The sequence below is a fragment of the Macadamia integrifolia genome, unplaced genomic scaffold (genome assembly GCF_013358625.1).
Source record: "Macadamia integrifolia cultivar HAES 741 unplaced genomic scaffold, SCU_Mint_v3 scaffold559, whole genome shotgun sequence".
In the NCBI taxonomy this organism is placed as follows: domain Eukaryota; kingdom Viridiplantae; phylum Streptophyta; class Magnoliopsida; order Proteales; family Proteaceae; genus Macadamia; species Macadamia integrifolia.
Genome location: NW_024870484.1, coordinates 139703 through 157131, shown reverse-complemented (window position 1 = coordinate 157131; position 17429 = coordinate 139703). Strand labels below are relative to the sequence as shown.

At 38.1% G+C, this 17429-nt stretch overlaps 1 protein-coding gene across 6 annotated transcripts in view; it reads left to right on the top strand.

The window, feature by feature from the left end:
• The window catches only part of LOC122069224, a 69558-nt gene that overhangs the window by 25965 nt on the left and 26164 nt on the right, over positions 1-17429 (top strand). For 4 of the 6 annotated variants that reach the window (XM_042633191.1, XM_042633192.1, XM_042633190.1 and 1 more), the window contains 2 exons: positions 9456-9548; positions 9648-9791. In XM_042633191.1, coding sequence (XP_042489125.1) covers positions 9456-9548; positions 9648-9791 — 237 coding nt within the window. The remainder of the gene's footprint in view (positions 1-9455; positions 9549-9647; positions 9792-17429) is intronic. The other 2 variants (XM_042633193.1, XM_042633195.1) reach the window with 1 other exon arrangement.

The window sequence follows — 17429 nt, the reverse complement described above, 5'->3', positions numbered from 1 at the left end:
CTTTGTCTATGAAAGACCATTTCAATTGTGCTCTCGATTAATATTTAATAGCAGATTAAACTAGTTGAGTTATTTTCTCTGTCAAGACTTTTCACATTTCTTACATGAACCTCAAATTTTTAGAGGCCTTTTTCTTCCACTTGACCTATATTTCTTTTTCTGGAAGCTGCTTGTATTCTAAGTGTCATACAATATTGTGTTGGAGATGTTAGAGATTATGTTCTTAAGGGTAGTTTGGGAACTAGTTATGTCACTAGTCATGTTGTAGTGTAATTTTTATTTTTTCCTTTTTACCTCCCTAGGGAGGTGTATGTAATTACTTGTAATCCATTAGTGAAGTAATACATATGTGTTAAGAGAGGCAATACTCTTAACACATTCTACCGTTATTCCTCTCCTTCCTCTTCTCCTTCAACCCTATCCTTTTCTTCTTCTTCTCTCTTTTTCCCTTGGTTAATCACAATCCTTGCATTCCAGCTTGGTATAAGAGCACAAGATCTTGGTTTGGGTGTCAGATTACAAGTTTCACACTTCTATTTCCTCACATTGGAACCCTTGGTTACAAAGGGGTTCATAGGAAGAGATCACTATGTGAAAAAATTGAAGGACTTATAGGATGAGCTTGAAGGAAGGTCAAAACAAACCCAAGATGAGTTTTTATGCTAAGAACTAGAAGGTTGAAGCTGTTCAGAGTTCACAACAAAATCCAGGATTCTCATGTCTACCGCCAGCTACCCTTTGGGATTCATCCTTCTCTCTCTGCCGGCAACAATTGGAGGTGATGTATGTAGGGGTGTCCGGTCGGGCTTAATCAGACTTGCCCATTTAAAACCCTTGCACCGTGAACACCCATTTACTTCTATGTTTGGGGGGCATGGTACGGTGTATAATTGGGCCGGTCGGTGTCGGGCTACCTTAAACGGGTTACTGACCTACTTAAGTCTAAACGGGCTCTAATCGGGTTCTAAACTTGCCTACCCTAAAATCCTTTTTTTAAGTGGAGTAAATGTCCAGAAATCTTCCATTTGAACATAGTAAAAGTCATCCAAAAACCCTCCACAGTTCATCATATATGAGATAATGATTCTTTCTCACCAAAAAAAGAAAAGAAATAAGAATAGAGATTATGACAATAACAACTTACAAAATATAGCATAATTAAACCAAATCCTATTATAAAGTAAAGAGTAAAAAATCAAATCCTATTTCATCCACATGACGCTTGGCACAATCCACATATTTAAAAACAAGAACATTCAGATTCATCCAAAAACCCTATACAGTTCATCCTCCATCAACTTTTCAATCAAATATCGCTTTAAAAATCTGTTGGAAAACATCTCTTCTACAAAGTATTAAAAAAATACCAAAGGCACTAAGCCGCAAACCATCATCCAAGCATCGCAAAATTAAGTAATTAGAAACAAGTCCAACAATTAGATTCCCCTCCCCCACAAGTCACCATTGGAGTGCTTCAAGCCTTCAACATCAGTTTCCACCTATATGATAATCAAACATAGTTAGAGATGATGACTGTCAATAACTGACAAACAGATGTGCTTCAAGAAGAATGATAATACCTGGGGAAGTACACCTAACATTACTAAACTTTAGCTGTTGTAGAAGCAATAGAAGATCCTTGTGTAGGTACTGGAGCTTCATTTGTGACACCACTCTCATACACAGGCAACATATCTTTCAAAGCATTGGCCAAATCATTGGCATCATCAACCGGTTCAGCTGTAAAGGTGTACGAAGTGAACAATAGTACATGTAAGATTATAAGATTATGACAAAAAAAAAAAGAGAGATAAATTTATATCTAGTTAAAATAAAAAAAATAGAAACTACCTCTGCAGTCTATTCTGAACATCCAATCTCAGAGGCAAATCAATGTTTCAACATTTATAGGTAGTAGCTTACTTCTATATTTGTCAATGACTCTACCTCCAACACTAAAAGCGGATTCAGAAGCAACAGTTGTTACCGGAATAGCCAACACATCCTGTGTCATTTGAGAAAGTTCACGATATTTTTCTTGTTGTGACTTCCAGAAGTCCAATACACATCATACTGCTTCATCGATCTTTGATCCTTGGCTCTTGTAGATATAAATCCAATTCAGATTTATCTTGTAATACATTATTAATTGGAACTCTTTATACATAGATAGCTCCTACAAAAATATCATAACCAATATGAAGAAGAAAATATATGAATTGAATAATATATGATGAAAGAAAAAAAAGATTTATACCTCCCAATTTGAAACATCTCCAACTGTATCGGCCTCTATAGCATGTGAGTGTAATCCCCTCTCTTCATCAGTCATCTCCATACTCCGATACTCTTCAAAGAGTCGTGTTAAGCTTGATTGTACAAGATTAAATTTAACCTTCGTCGTGGGGTCCAGATTATATAGCTTGTCAAAAGCATACCCAATGAAGATTAACTTGTTACGAGGGTAAAAAACAACTGCAATAGCTAAAATAACGCTATAAGTGTCCTAATACTTGTCAAACTTCTTTTTCATCTCTTGTGCCATATTCTTCATATAGTCATCTCCATGCTCTATCGTTTCCAATAAAGAAAAATGAATCTTCTATACATTATGAAAATACAAATTTGCTGTAGGGTACTTAGACCCAGACAACAACTCTGTGATGTCATTAAAATGCTTCAAAATCTTACATAAGTGCTTAACCTTTTTCCAATCCTTGTTGGTTTGACACACTTTATAATTTTTATCCACAAACTCAAGCTGCTGAAATGCACTCTGATAGTCAATGAGAACTGGAAAAAGGTTGAGCACTTATGTAAGATGTTGAAGCCTTTTAATGACATCATAGTGTTGTCTGGGTCCAAGTACCCTACAACAAATTTGTATTTTCATAATGTATGGAAGATTCATTTATTTTTATTGGAAACGATAGAACATGGAGATGACTATATGAAGAATATGACACAAGAGATGAAAAAGAAGTTTTACAAGTATTGGGACATATATAACTTTATTTTAGCTATTGCAGTTGTTTTTTACCCTTGTTACAAGTTAATCTTCATTGGGTATGCTTTTGATAAGTTATATAATCTGGACCCCAAGACGAAGGTTAAATTTAATCTTGTACAATCTAGCTTAACACGACTCTTTGAAGAATACCAGAGTATGAGGATGACTGATGAAGAGAGGGGATTACACTCACATGCTATGGAGGCCGATACAGTTGGAGATGTTTCAGATTGGGAGGTATGAATCTTTTTTTTTTTTTTTTTCCATCATATATTATTCAATTCATATATTTTCTTCTTCATATTGGTTATGATATTTTTGTAAGAGTAATCTATGTATGAGAGTTCCAATAATAATGTAATACAAGATAAATTTGAATTGGATTTATATCTACAAGAACCAAGGATCAAAGATTCGATGGAGCAATATGATGTATTGGCCTTCTGGAAGTCACGAGGAGTAAAATATCGTGATCTTTATTGGATGACACAGGATGTGTTGGCTATTCCGGTATCAATTGTTGCTTCTGAATCTACTTTTAGTGCTTGAGGTAGAGTCATTGGCAAATATAGAAGTAAACTACTACATATAAATGCTGAAATGTTGATTTGTCTCCGAGATTAGATGTTCGGAGTAGACTTCAGAGGTAGTTTATATTTTTTAATTTTTAAATGGATGCAACTTTATCTCTTTTTTTTTTCTGTCATAATCTTATAATCTTACATGTACTATTGTTCATTTCGTATACCTTTAAAGTTGAACCGGTTGATGATGCCAATGATTTGGCCAATGTTTTGAAAGATGTGTTGTCTGTGAATGAGAGTGGTGTCACTGATGAAGCTCCAATACCTGCACAAGGATCTTCTATTGCTTCTACAATAGCTAAAGTTTAGTAATGTTAGGTGTACTTCCCCAGGTATTACCATTATTCTTGAAGCACAACTGTTTGTTAATTATTGATAGTCATTATCTCTAACTATTTTTAATGATTATATTGGTGAAAACTGTTGTTAAAGGCTTGAAGCACTCCAATGGTGACTTGTTGGGGCCGCGGGGGGTGGGCGGGGAGGGGAATCTGATTGTTGGAATTGTTTCTAATTACTTAATTTTGGGGTGCTTGGATGATGGTTTCCGGCTTAGTGCCTTTGTTATTTTTAATACTTTGTTGAAGAGATGTTTTCCAACAGATTTTTAAAAGGGATATTTGATTGAAAAGTTGATGATGGATGAACTGTGGAGGGTTTTTAGATGAATTCTGAATGTTCTTGTTTCTAAATATGTGGATTGTGCCAAGTGTCATGTGGATGAAATAGGATTTGATTTTTTTACTCTTTACTTTGTAATAAGATTTGGTTTAATTATGTTATATTTTGTAAGTTGTAATTGTCATAATCTCTCTCTTTTTTTTTTTTTTTGTAAGAAACAACTATGATCTCATATATGATGAACTGTGGAGGGTTTTATATGACTTTTACTATATTCAAATGGAAGATTTTTGGACATTTAATGCACTTAAGAAAATGATTTTAGGGTAGGCACGTTTAGAACCCGATTAGAGCCGGTTTAGACTTAAGTAGGTCTGTAATCCGATAAAGGTAGCTCGATTAAAGCCTGACACTGACCGGCCCGATTATAAACTGTTCCATGTCCCCCAAACCTCGGCCAGTTTACTTAAATGGGCGTTCTTGGTGCAAGAGTTTCAAATGGGCGAGCCTGATTAAGTCCAACTGAGACTGGCATGGCCAGACCGGTTGACACGTCTAGTGGCAAAGGTCAAGGGCCACCTTGTGGAGATGACAGGCGAATAGGCGATGTGATTATTGTGGGAAATCTGGGCACATCAAAGAGATGTTGGGTTCTTCATGGTCGTCCTGGTTTGTGTGGTGGATCTAGTGGTGTATGTGGTGGTCGTAGAGGGGGAGCTAGAGCGCACAGTGTTCAGATTGAGGTTATACTATAGGGTCTACTCTTAGCATACAGGCAGAGCAAAACTCTCTTAGTGGGGATGATATTGCAGCATTCCGTAGGGTCATGTCACAACTGGGGGCTCATCATCCTCTTCACTTGCAGTGCCAGATTCCTTAGCTTCAGCCTTGCAGGCTTCCTTATCTGTTCCTTCCACACCTCCATCTTGGGTTATTGGTTCTAGTGCTACGGATCATATGACTGGTATGTCCCATTATTATGATTCCTACTCTATTTGTTCTTGTAGAGATAAGGTCAAGGTAGCTGATGGCTCAATTTCCTCTATTTCTCGTAAGGTAGCATTCATGTTACTTCCTCCATTTCAATTGACTTTGTTCTTCATGTTCCTAACCTTGCCACTAATCTTTTATCTGTAAGTCACCTAACAAAATCCTTAAACTATTGTCACTTTTTTTCCTTGTGATTGTCTCTTTCAGGATTTGGTGACAAAGAGGATTATTGGAAGTGGGCGTGAGGAGAAAGGGCTCTGCTTACTTGAACCTCAATCACCTTTTTGGCTATAGTTCAGTCCTATGTGTGTGGATGTACTAACAACAGTTCTGTGGATTCTATGATGTTGTGGCACCAACGTTTAGGACATTCCTCTTTTGTTATTATAGAGAAACAATTACCTCATTTATTTACTTCTTTTCCTAGTTCCCATATCTTTCATTGTGAATCATGCATTTTTGCCAAACATTGTCGTTCTTCTTATCCTTATCATGGTAATAGATGTACTATTCCTTTTCACATTCTGCACTCGGATGTTTGGGGGCCTTCTACTACTACCTCTTTACTTGGTTATCACTACTTTGTTTCATTTGTTGATGATTTTTCCCGTGCTACTTGGACCGTTTTGATAAAGCATAAGGGTGATATAAAGATGCCTTTAAAATTTTTTGTCGTATGATATGCACAGATTTTGACACCAAGATTAAAATTGTTCGTTCTGACAAAGGGGGGAGTCTATGTATGGTGGTCTTCAGGACTCTTTATGGATAATGGCATTATCCATCAGTTGGCTTGTGTTGACACACCCCAACAAAATGGGGTAGCTAAGAGGAAAAATCGTCATTTGATGGAAGTTAGTATGAGTCTTCTATTTGGTATGTATATTCCTAAAACCTTTTGGTCTGATGCTCTTCTTACTATTACATTTTTAATCAACCGTATGCCAGCAAAATTTTTGGTTCCAAAAATCCCTTAGACACCTTGTCTCCTCAGTCTTCTTCCTTTTCTCTTCCCCCCAAAGTGTTTGGGTGTGTTTGTTATGCCCATATTAATAGATCTTCTCAGACTGAACTGGACCCCAAGGCTCTTAAATGTATCTTTCTTGGCTATTCTTCCACTACCAAAGGTTATAAGTGCTATCATCCTTCTTTCAGACAAAGGCCCCTCTCAAAATATGTCACTTTCCTTGAGTCTGCACCTTACTTCGCACACCATTAGCATCATTTTCAGGGGGAGAATAATGGGAGTGAAAAGGCTACTTGTGAAATTCCTTTAGTTTCCCCCTTGCCTATTTCCCCTTTTATGCTTGACATTGGGAAACACAAATAGGTGGATTTGATGTTGGTGATCATTCAAGAGGGTTTTCAGGTTCTAGTAATGAAAAGGCGGATATTATGTACATAAGGAGTAAGAAGACCTGCCAAGAGCTCTCTGAAATCCTGAGATCCACTTTCCTCAGCCAGGTAATATCCTTTCTCCTTCATCTGAGTTAGACTTCCCACTGCTACTAGAAAGGGAAAGAGAGCTTGCACTAATCCTATAGCCCAGTTTGTTTCCTATGACTCTCCTCTCCTACATATGTTGCCTTTACTATTACTTTCTCATTTGTTTCTATTCCCAAGAATGTTTTTGAAGCTATGTCTGACCCTAAATGGGAGGAAGCCATGACTGATAAAATGATGGCCCTCGAAAAAAATTGTACTTGGAAATTAGTTGATCTTCCCATGAGGAGAATTCCAATTGGATGCTTACGCAATGAAGTACCGATCAGATGGTATTATTGAGAGATAGAAGGCAAGGCTGGTGGAAAAAGGATACACCAAGTGTATGGGATTGACTATCAGGAGACATTTGCTCCTGTAGCTAAACATAACTTCATAAGGGTTCTCTTATCCCTAGCAGCAATTAAAGACTGGCCATTGTATCAAATGGATGTGAAGAATGCCTTCCTACATGGTGATTTAGAGGAGGAGGTGTATATGCAAAATCCTCTTGGCTTTAAGTTCCCTTTAGCTGCAGTAAATGTATCTTCTCAAGAAGGCTCTGTATGGTTTTAAACAGTCTCCAAAGGCATGGTTTGAAAGGTTCAGACAGGCCATTCTGAAGAATGGTTATTCCCAGAGTTAGGCTGACCACATCTTGTTCAATAATTGAGGTAATGGAACCATCACAACCCTGATTGTCTATGTTGATGACATTGTGGTGACTGGAGATGACAGAGCTGAGATAGCCAAGCTGAAGACCTACTTAGTCCAACAGCTTGAAATCAAAGATTTGGGACCCTTAAGTACTTCCTGGGGGTTGAAGTGTCTAGATCCAAGAAGGGCATAAATATATGCCAAAGAAAGTTTGTCCTAAATCTATTGAAAGGGACAGGAATGTTGAGCTGCAACTTGCAAGTTCTCCAATTGAGCAAAATCATAAACTTGGGGAAGATTGTGGCCCTTCCCTGGTTGATACAAGACATATCAGGGGCTAGTTGAAAAACTTATTTATTTGTCCTTGACTTGTCTAGATATTATTTATGCTTATGCAGTGGGTGTGGTGAGTCAGTTTATGCATGCTCCCAAGAGTGGACACTTGGATGCTGTCTACCGTATCCTCCGGTACTTAAAAGTCCTCTCCAGGGAAAAGGAATACTTTTTGCCATGCATAACCACATGAGGATAAAAGGCTTAACTGATGCTGATTGGGCTGGTTCAATTTCTGACAGGAGATCTATATCAGACTATTGTACATTTGTAGGTGGCAACCTAGTCATATGGAAGAGCAAAAAACAACCTGTGGTGGCTCAATCTAGTGCAGAGGCAGAGTTTAAAGCTATGGCTCATGAACTGTGTGAGTTCCTCTGGTTGAGAAGGCTAGTCCAAAAGTTGGGATTTGATACTGAGGCACCCATGAGACTTTATTGTGACAACAAGGCTGCAACAAGTATAGCCCACAATCCTGTGCAACATGACAGAACAAAACATATAAAGGTGGACAGACACTTCATTAGAGAGAAGATTGACTCTAGTTACATATGTACACCTTTTGTGAGGACTAGAAATCAGCTGGCTGATATTTCACAAAGGGGCTTCTTCGTCATCAGTTTAGTACTTTGCCATCCAAGCTAGGAATGCATGACATTTATTCTCTAGTTCAAGGGGGAGTGTTAGAGATGTTAGAGATTATGCTCATAGGGTAGTTTGGAACTAGTTATGTCACTAATCATGTTATATTGTAATACTTATTTTTCCCTTTTACCTCCCTAAGGAGGTGAATGTAATTACTTGTAATCCATTAGTGAAGTAATAAAGTTAAGAGAGGCAATACTCTTAACACACATTCTATCATTATTCCTCTCCTTCAACCCTATCCTTTTCTTCTTTTGCTTCTTCTTTCTTTATCCCTTGGTTATTCACAATCCTTGCATTCTAACTTATTGTTCCTATGGCATTTACTTTTTGTATTTATCTTGCATTTGAGAGATTTGTAGAAAATTTCAATTTGAAAATGAACTGATTGGTTACCCAGGCACTTCAGTTTGCTTCAGACCTGTATCTGACTTTAATTGTAATCTTAGAAGCCATACCATGGCATTTAACGCTAACCATGTTTCATTTACCATTTTAATTGTCAACAAACTGTGACCAGGGCTGTAAACTTGATTTAATTTTGTGGATCGTAACTTGGAAATCATGGACCAAAAGTGATAGGTGGTGTTTGACTATAAAGCTACGGATTCTATAAGGGATACATGGTGATGTAGTATCGTACCTTATTGATTGGGCTTTTGCTTTTCAAGAGTTTGAGGACATTGAAAGATCTGACATGTGGACTCACTGGTGGTCTTTGTCCTTTATTGTAATATTCTAATTTTCACATTGAATTATTCTTTTAAAGGTTCCACAGTCCACACCCCACGATTAGAGATTATTCGAGTTCTCTCTAATCGTGGGGTGTTATTCTCTCCTCTTCAACTTCTACTTTCCTTCTTCCTTTCTTCATGTGCAGGTACTGATTTCAAGTTCTAATTCTGTCACACATCAATAGATATCATATTTTAAATTGAAAGAATTTTCTCTTGTCGCCTCCCCATCCCTACCCTCCCAACCCCCCAAAAAAAAAGGAAAGGGTGGGGGGAATTCTAAATCCTTTCAAAAGAATGTGCATGGTATAAGAAAATTCTGTCACCCATATAGTAGCACACATAGACTTGCTTTGTATTTTTGTCTTGCATAATAAGCCTAGTGTCCATATCCATCAGCAGTCCTGTATTCTTGAGTTTGATGGTGCTTCAAAAGGAAATCCTGGACAAGCTGGTGCTGGAGCTGTACTGCGAGCTGAAGATGGAAGAGTGGTATGCATTTAGTTGAGTACATTTCATGCTTGTTTCTAACAGTCTTTATAATCCTGTGTGTTTTGTAAAGTATTTGCTGCCTAACCTTTATCTTTGAAGGTTTACCGATTACGTGAAGGTTTAGGCATCACAACCAACAATGTTGCTGAGTATCGAGCCATGATTTTAGGAATGAAATATGCTCTTAAGAAAGGGTTTAAACAAATTCATGTGCAAGGCGATTCCAAACTCATCTGTATGCAGGTATGTTGTGTTCTTGTCATGCATGGAGTGATTGATGACCTCAAGGATTAAAGTATCAGTCTCGGTCGGCCAAAATTTAGATACGTATCGGAGGGTATCGTATCGGATCAGAGAAGATACGCAAATAAATGGATAGAAAACACTTTTTTATACACTTTTGCATAAAAAAATAGTTAAAAAAAAGCTATTATGCATATATCGCACTAAAATGGCTGGCAACAACTTTGGAATAAAAACCCTTCAAAAAATCGTGTTTTTTTTGAAAAATGACCCATCTTGGCCATTATATGACCATAGCACGCCGTATCATACCATATTGGTATTATTGACTGATACATACCGAAACGTACATTTCACCTCGATTTTTAATTTTCCAGAGTATTGGTACGTATTGGTGTGTATCGTAGGATGCGTATCAATACAAAAGAATTTAAAAAATTTCATGTATTGTATCGGTAAGAGCCAATACAGATACATATCGGCCAATACGGTACGATACGTACCGATACTTTAAACCATGGATGACCTCCATTTATGTGCTTATGACTTTGCTCGCCAATGGTGATGGTATCATGCTTTCATTTGCTTTTGTTTCTATTTCCTTTTTGTATAAATTACTATATCGAAATTCTATTTAGAAGGAACTTTGGCTTGTTGAGATTACATGTTATTTGAATGGCCAGCATCTTTTGAATTAGAGCTTATATGATTGAGGCTGTTTTAAGTTATATCGCTAAAGCTTATAAAATTGGATTGATGGAACTTCAATCCTTTCTTTTTTAGGGGTAAATTTCAATGCTTTAATATTCATATATTCTAGGAGGCTATTGGTCACCTTTTTCTGTGTAAGAATGGTGGTTTGTAAGGTTATTCATGTAATTTAATTCAACGTTGTCATACCCAGCACTTGTAAGGGTATGTTTGTAATTTCTAGATTATATATATATATATATTAAAAAAAAAAAAAAAAAAAAAAAACCCAATGCACAAGGCTCGTGCTACTGCAGGGTCTGGGAGGGGCAAATGTGCGCAGCTTTACCCCCTGCTTCGCAGAAGAGGCTGTTTCCAAGGTTTGAACCTGTGACCAACATGTTGCAATAGTGCAACTTAACTATTGTGCCACAGGCTCGCCTAGTATATATATATATTTAAAGGGCGTATCCAGTGCATGAGGCTCCCGCCACTGTGAGGTTTGGGGAGGGTCATAGACTCATAATGTATGCAGGCTTCCAGCAATGTAAATTTTAACTGTGTTTACGTTGGAGAGTTCTAATCCTCAAATTTTAATTTTCAAGTTGGACACCATAAATTATATGGACAGGGCACATTCTGTGAGATTGTCCCTGAGAAGTAAAGGAACTGATTTGATGGGGGTGGGGGTGGGGGTGGGTGGGATGATCCCTAGATTCAGTCTAAACACCTCCCTTACATGATCCCAAGCAAACCCAAATCAAAGAGCCAACAAAATTCAACTCTCATTGAAGGTGAAACTTTGACAATCAATCACAAATAGTAGAATAGATATTCAAAGGATATTAATTATCCAAAGGTTTGATTAAGAGTAATAAGAAGAGAATCAGATCTGAAACAGAAATTCAGCAAATAAGAGACTTCTAATTAATCACAATCAGAATGTTAGATCAGCCTAAGATTCAAATGGAGTTCCCTTTTTTGCTGGATCAATCAATCAATCGCCAAAGTATGATTCAAATCTAATGGCTCAATTGAAAGTAATCAGAGAAACTCAGGTCTGAAACATAAGACAGGACAGATTTGAGGAGAAATTCAATAGCAGCAGATCAAGTGATCTGTTCCAACAAAACCCTGGTCAAGGGTCAGTATTAGAGGCCTTGAGTGCCCCCAAGTTTCACCCTGATCTGATAAGTAGATCAGTTTCAGTTGATTAAATAAATCAGACAGAAAATAGGCCAAAAACAGGGGTGCCACAGGTTGTAAATAAGAGTTCTAATGATATAGAAGAGCGAGAACAGATTATGTAGAATAGTATCAGATTGATGAATGGTACTTTGAATCAAATCAGAGAAAGTTAAGAACAGAAATACCAATTGATGGGAGGATCAATTAATACTTCAGTTGCAATGAAAACAGAGTACATAGAAGAGAAAAAGGATAACAATTGCTTCCCGCCAATTGGATCAGAACCCCACTGCCCAAAAGCTTCACACCATGACCGAAATCGCACAGCATAATTGCAGAACTCAAAACTTTAATTTCATAAATCATATGGAGCCTTGGCTCTTACAAGCTTGTATAGAAAAGCTAAAACAGAGTCCTAATCTAAGTTATCTAACTATGAAAAGCCAATCCTATTGCTAATACTAAGCATAGTTTAAAAGGAGAGCAGAATAACAAAAGGAAACCTACTCACCCAAGGTGAGGGAATCTAGTTAAATCAAAATAGCTAACTAAGCCCACAGCTGGCTGGCCTAAGCCCACAAATGGGCTGGACTCAGCCCGTATTGAGTTGGGCCTGGACCTTCTTGCGGGAGTATGTTATATACTCCCCCTGCATCATCTGTTCCTGGCGTGAAAGCATTCGACCATGAGGAATGTAAAAGTGACATGTACTACTTATAGAGATCTGGGTTGAGCTGCTTGAAGTCATCTGCATGGATCCATATGCAATCAGTCTTTCGGTTATCCCTTCCATTTGACAAGAAACTTGTGATAGCTGCCGCCATTAAACACCATGATGTACCTCTCATCGATGACATCCTCAATCTTGTCTTAGTGGTGTAACAAATTGAGGTACCGAAGAGAATGCTCTGTATTGCTGTCATCAGAATGGTGACCCGCATAAGGAGTCAAATCTGCCACGTTAAAGGTGTTGATGATAGTCATATCTGGTGGCAGCTCAAAAACATATGCGTTAGGATCGATTTTCTTCAGTATTTTGTAGGGAGTCTAGGGACCCATCTTTCATGGATGGAGTATGATTAGTGCCAGGTATAAACCTCTCCGGAGTTATTCAAACCATGACCATATCTCCAGGCTGGAACTCAACATAACAACGGTGACGATCAGTGTATATATATATATATATAATCCGGAGTTATTCAAACCATGACATATCTCCAGGCTGGAACTCAACATAACAACGGTGACGATCAGTATATATATATCATTATTGAGAGAAATGCATTGGCATAAAACGTTAGTGTGTACCTTAGTGATGTGCCGAATGAGCTCATCTGCCTCATGGTCCAGGTGCACAACTGTGGACTGATCGAAGCCCATATGGGTATCCAGACGGAGATGAATAGGATCCAATTTGGGTTTTTGGCTAGTAGGATCTTTTAGGATTTTATTTATTCTATTTTGAATTTATATGCAATATTAGGAGATAGCTATTAGGATTTAATTTCTATTAATTTGAGTTTCCAAATTAGAATAGGTTTCCTTTCCATGTTGGGTTTCTTTTGTTATTTATACCATGCAACCGATTGAGAAGACAGACGACTCCCTCTCCCTCTACAGCTTTGGGTTCATCTAAGGGATTCTTCCCTTTCCCCTACCGGCCCTCTACCAATTTGGTATCAAAGGCGAAGAATCCTATCCTTCCCTATTCTCTTTCCCATTACTATTTGCAAAAGGATACTAGCACTAGCAACGACAATACCCAAAAAAAAAAAAAAAGAAGAAGAAGAAAAGAAAAGAAAAATCCAAAACTCTTTGTTGAACCCCTCTCCCGCAGAAAATCCCAACCCCCACAGTACATACCCTATCCTCCCATTTCACATCTTCCGCCATAACCCTCTTCCCCTTTATCTATGATCGAAACCCACCCCCTCTTCTAGGGTTCGTGTGATAAAGAAAAAAACTCCCTTCGATTTCCCATAGAAAACCCACTGCCGTATTTTTCTTCATCCTAAAACTTCAATCGATCTCGTTCAAGGGTTACATACCTGGTTCGAAGCTTTCCTCGAACTCAAATCCTTATCGAAGTTGAAGTCGAAGTCAAGGTTCTGTGCTGATATGCATCAACCTATGTCGTTGGTCTCCTACTTCCAGAGGTAGAAGACGACTATGAAATGTCTATCCTCCACCCTTCTCTAGATAAGTTATCTTTTTAAACCTCGTTTTCCACTTTTACCCTTTCCCCTACGTATTACTCAAATTAAGAGTTGAATCCTTTTTTTCCTTTTCCAGATTTACCCCTTTCATCTACACTTTTTTGTTCTTTTTTTTTTTTTTTTTTTTTACTTTTTCAAATATACTCCTCCCCTTTTATACATTAATTCATGATCTTTTGTGTTTCAAGTTGAACATCTATATTTACAGTGCTGCCACCAAATTGACTATTGGAGTTACTGTCTTATTTGTGTGGGTCCATAGCTATTCCGGATGGTAAAACTTGCCAATGGATCTAACTCTCTTACTGGAGATCCGTCAACGAATCCAACTGATACGAGAGAAGCTCGATGAGACTCAACACTTATGCAAGGAGACTCTACAACAATGCACACATTAAGGACAAATTAAACCTTTCCTTCAACAATTTGATCTCAGTCGTTGAGAAACAAGTGGACGAACCAGAAGACGAGTCTCCAATGATGGAAGACGAGATGACGCTGATGGTTGTTGAAGATTAGTCTTATGAAAAAAATTAAATTGGTTGACCTTTTGAGTAAACCGATCGATTTTATATTTCCAAGTCACTACTTCAACAATAAGCTTTGCGTTGCGGATTTCATATCATTCGACCGTGGTTTAATTGATGATTTTTTATAGTCAATGATGGAGATCGATTGGTGTTTTTTTGTGTTTTACAAAACTTGTGCTTGAGTTTTTCTCGACACCGGGGAAATTGATGCAGGTGCACAATCATGGACCAATTCAAACCCATTTGGGTATTCACACAGTTGAATTCAGTTTGGGTCTTTGGCTAGTAGGATCTTTTAGGATTTTATTTATTTCTATTTTGGAATTAATATGCAATAGTAGGAGATAGCTATTAGAATTTAGTTTCCAATTAATTTGAGTTACCAAATTAGAGTATGTTTCCTTTTCATATTGGGTTTCTTTTATTATTAATACCATGTAACCGATTGAGAAGACAGATTTGAAGAATGAAATAGTTGATTGTGTTGTGTGAAAGCCTGCATGGTTGCTGTGTGTGCGATTCTCCTTCCCCCCCTTCTTCTTGTGTGACTCACTCCTTCCCTGCAACTTTGTGATTATCTAAGGGATTCTTCCCTTCCCCTACCAGCCCTTCACCACCTCAATACTAACACATGCATGATAAGGGAGGGGAACTAAGTCAATCGGTCCTTTAGTGGAACTCCGAGCATAATATCAAATGTAGTATGACCCATGCTATGATTAACTAGGCTATTGTAAGAAAAATCAGCTATGTTGAGGATGGACGGCCAGGTCTTCTCGTAGTCACTCACTAAGTAACATAAGAGATTACCCAAATTGTGGTTGACAACCTCTATCTAATTGTTGTTTGTGGACGAAAAACAATAGATTATTGTAACTTGGTATTTTTCTTCATCCAAAATGTCTTCTAGAAATAGCTCTTGAACTTAACATCTCGATCTTAAACGATCAACTTTGGCAACCTGTGTATATTTACAACCTCTTTGAAGAAAAGGGTTGCAATGTGACTAGCATCGAAGGTTTTTCGACATGGTATGAAGTGCGCCATCTTGGAAAACCTGTCAACCACCAAGAATATGGAATTGTGCTTTTCCCGAGTAGTGGGCAGGCCAAGCATGAAGTCCATGCTGATGTGAATCCATAGTGTATGAGGAATGGGCAGCGGGGAATATAAACCAGTATTCTGCTTCATCCCTTTCCCGAGCTGACACATGCGGCATTGCTTAAGTACATGCTCAGCATCCCTCTGAAAATGTGGCCAGTGATAATGGTCAGTCACCTGGAGGAAGGTTTTATAAGGTCTAAAATGTCCTAAGCCACCTCCTGCAATTCCCATATAAAATGCTGTCGTAGAGATTTAGCGAGGATGCACAATCGAGTACCTATAAAGAGAAAACCATCATGCAATGAATATTTTGGATCTCGGTTTTCTTGCTATAATTTCTAATATATAACGGAGAAGTCCCCTCCGTGGGTACTCAGCCTTGATGTAATCTATACTCATGGTGTGTGCTGAAAAATGTGCAAGTTAGCACTTTTCTGCAAATGCGTCGGCCATAGTATTCTCTTTACCTACCTTATATTTGAGAGCAAAAATGAATTCCTGCAGGTGTGCCACCGACTTGGCATGCCTCTGGCTTACCAACTTTTGGGATTGTAAGCTTAGTGCTTCGTGGTCGGTAAACAATATGAACTCCTTACCGATCAGGCAATGTCGCCAATTCTCGATACTTGCACCACTGCGTATAATTCCAGATCGTAATAGAGTGACATCTGTTGGTGCTGTTCAGTTTCTCACTGTAGAAGGCTATTGGATGACCTCCCTGCATGAGAACACCGCCAAGGCTGATTAGAGAAGCGTCAGTAGCCACCTGGAACACCTTATCAAAATCCAGAAGTTGTAGAACTGGTGCCTCTATCGTTTGCCGCTTGATAAGAGTGAAGGCTTTGGTGGCTTTGGTGTCCATTCGAAATGATCATTTCCTTTAATATACTTGGTGATAGTGCCATAATGGTGCTGAAACTTTGATGAAGCGCCTATAGAAAGATGCCAAACCTTGAAAACTGTGCACTTCTGTAATGTTGAGGAGTAGACCAATCAACTATGCTGCGAACCTTCTCTGGATCAGCTTTGACACCCTATGATGATACAATAAAGATAAGGAAAATCACCCAGGCAGCATGAAGGAACACTTCTTTTGGTTGATATAGAGTTTCTTCATCACAGTACTCACATCACATGTTGCAAATGGTCAAGGTGGCCAGCCAGACTTAACCTTACTGTATATCAGGATATCATCAAGTAGACAACAAGAAACTTGCCGATGAAGAGGTGTATCACCTTCATAAAAGTATTGAGTGCATTTTAGTGAGTCGGAATGGCATAACCTTCCATTCAAATAATCCATCTTTTTAGTTGAATGCTTTCTTCCACTCATCGCTAAGATGAATGCGGATTGGTGATTCCAACTCTTTAGATCAATCTTCGAGAAGATCTGTGCGCTAGATTAAGGGTGTCGAACGGTACAATATTCGGTATGGTACAACATTCCAAGAGTCAATACTGAAATTGTAACATTCCAAGAAAAATGCCTACATTTTTATATTTCCGGTACAATTTTTATTTGGTACAAATATAATTTTCATACATTTTTTTTGCAATTTTGTTTCCTTTTCTGTATATAATCTGTATTTCGGTACAGTATTTGGTACAATTTTAGTATTTCGATTTGGTTTGGTACATACCGAACGGTTGTTTTAAAAACTGATACCGTACCGAACCAAGGAAGATCCCATTTTGTCATATCGAAACCGTACTGAATCTCCTTCGGTACAGTTTTGGTATCAGTACTGAATTGACACCCTTACACCAGATAACATTGATGTAATCTTCACAGCCTATGCCTACAGAAATGGTGGGGTGCACCATTGAGCTTAATCGCCAACAGCAAACTGCTACTGATTTATCAAGGTTTTATCAGTGTGCTATTATGTGTTTTGCTATTGTGACTTATT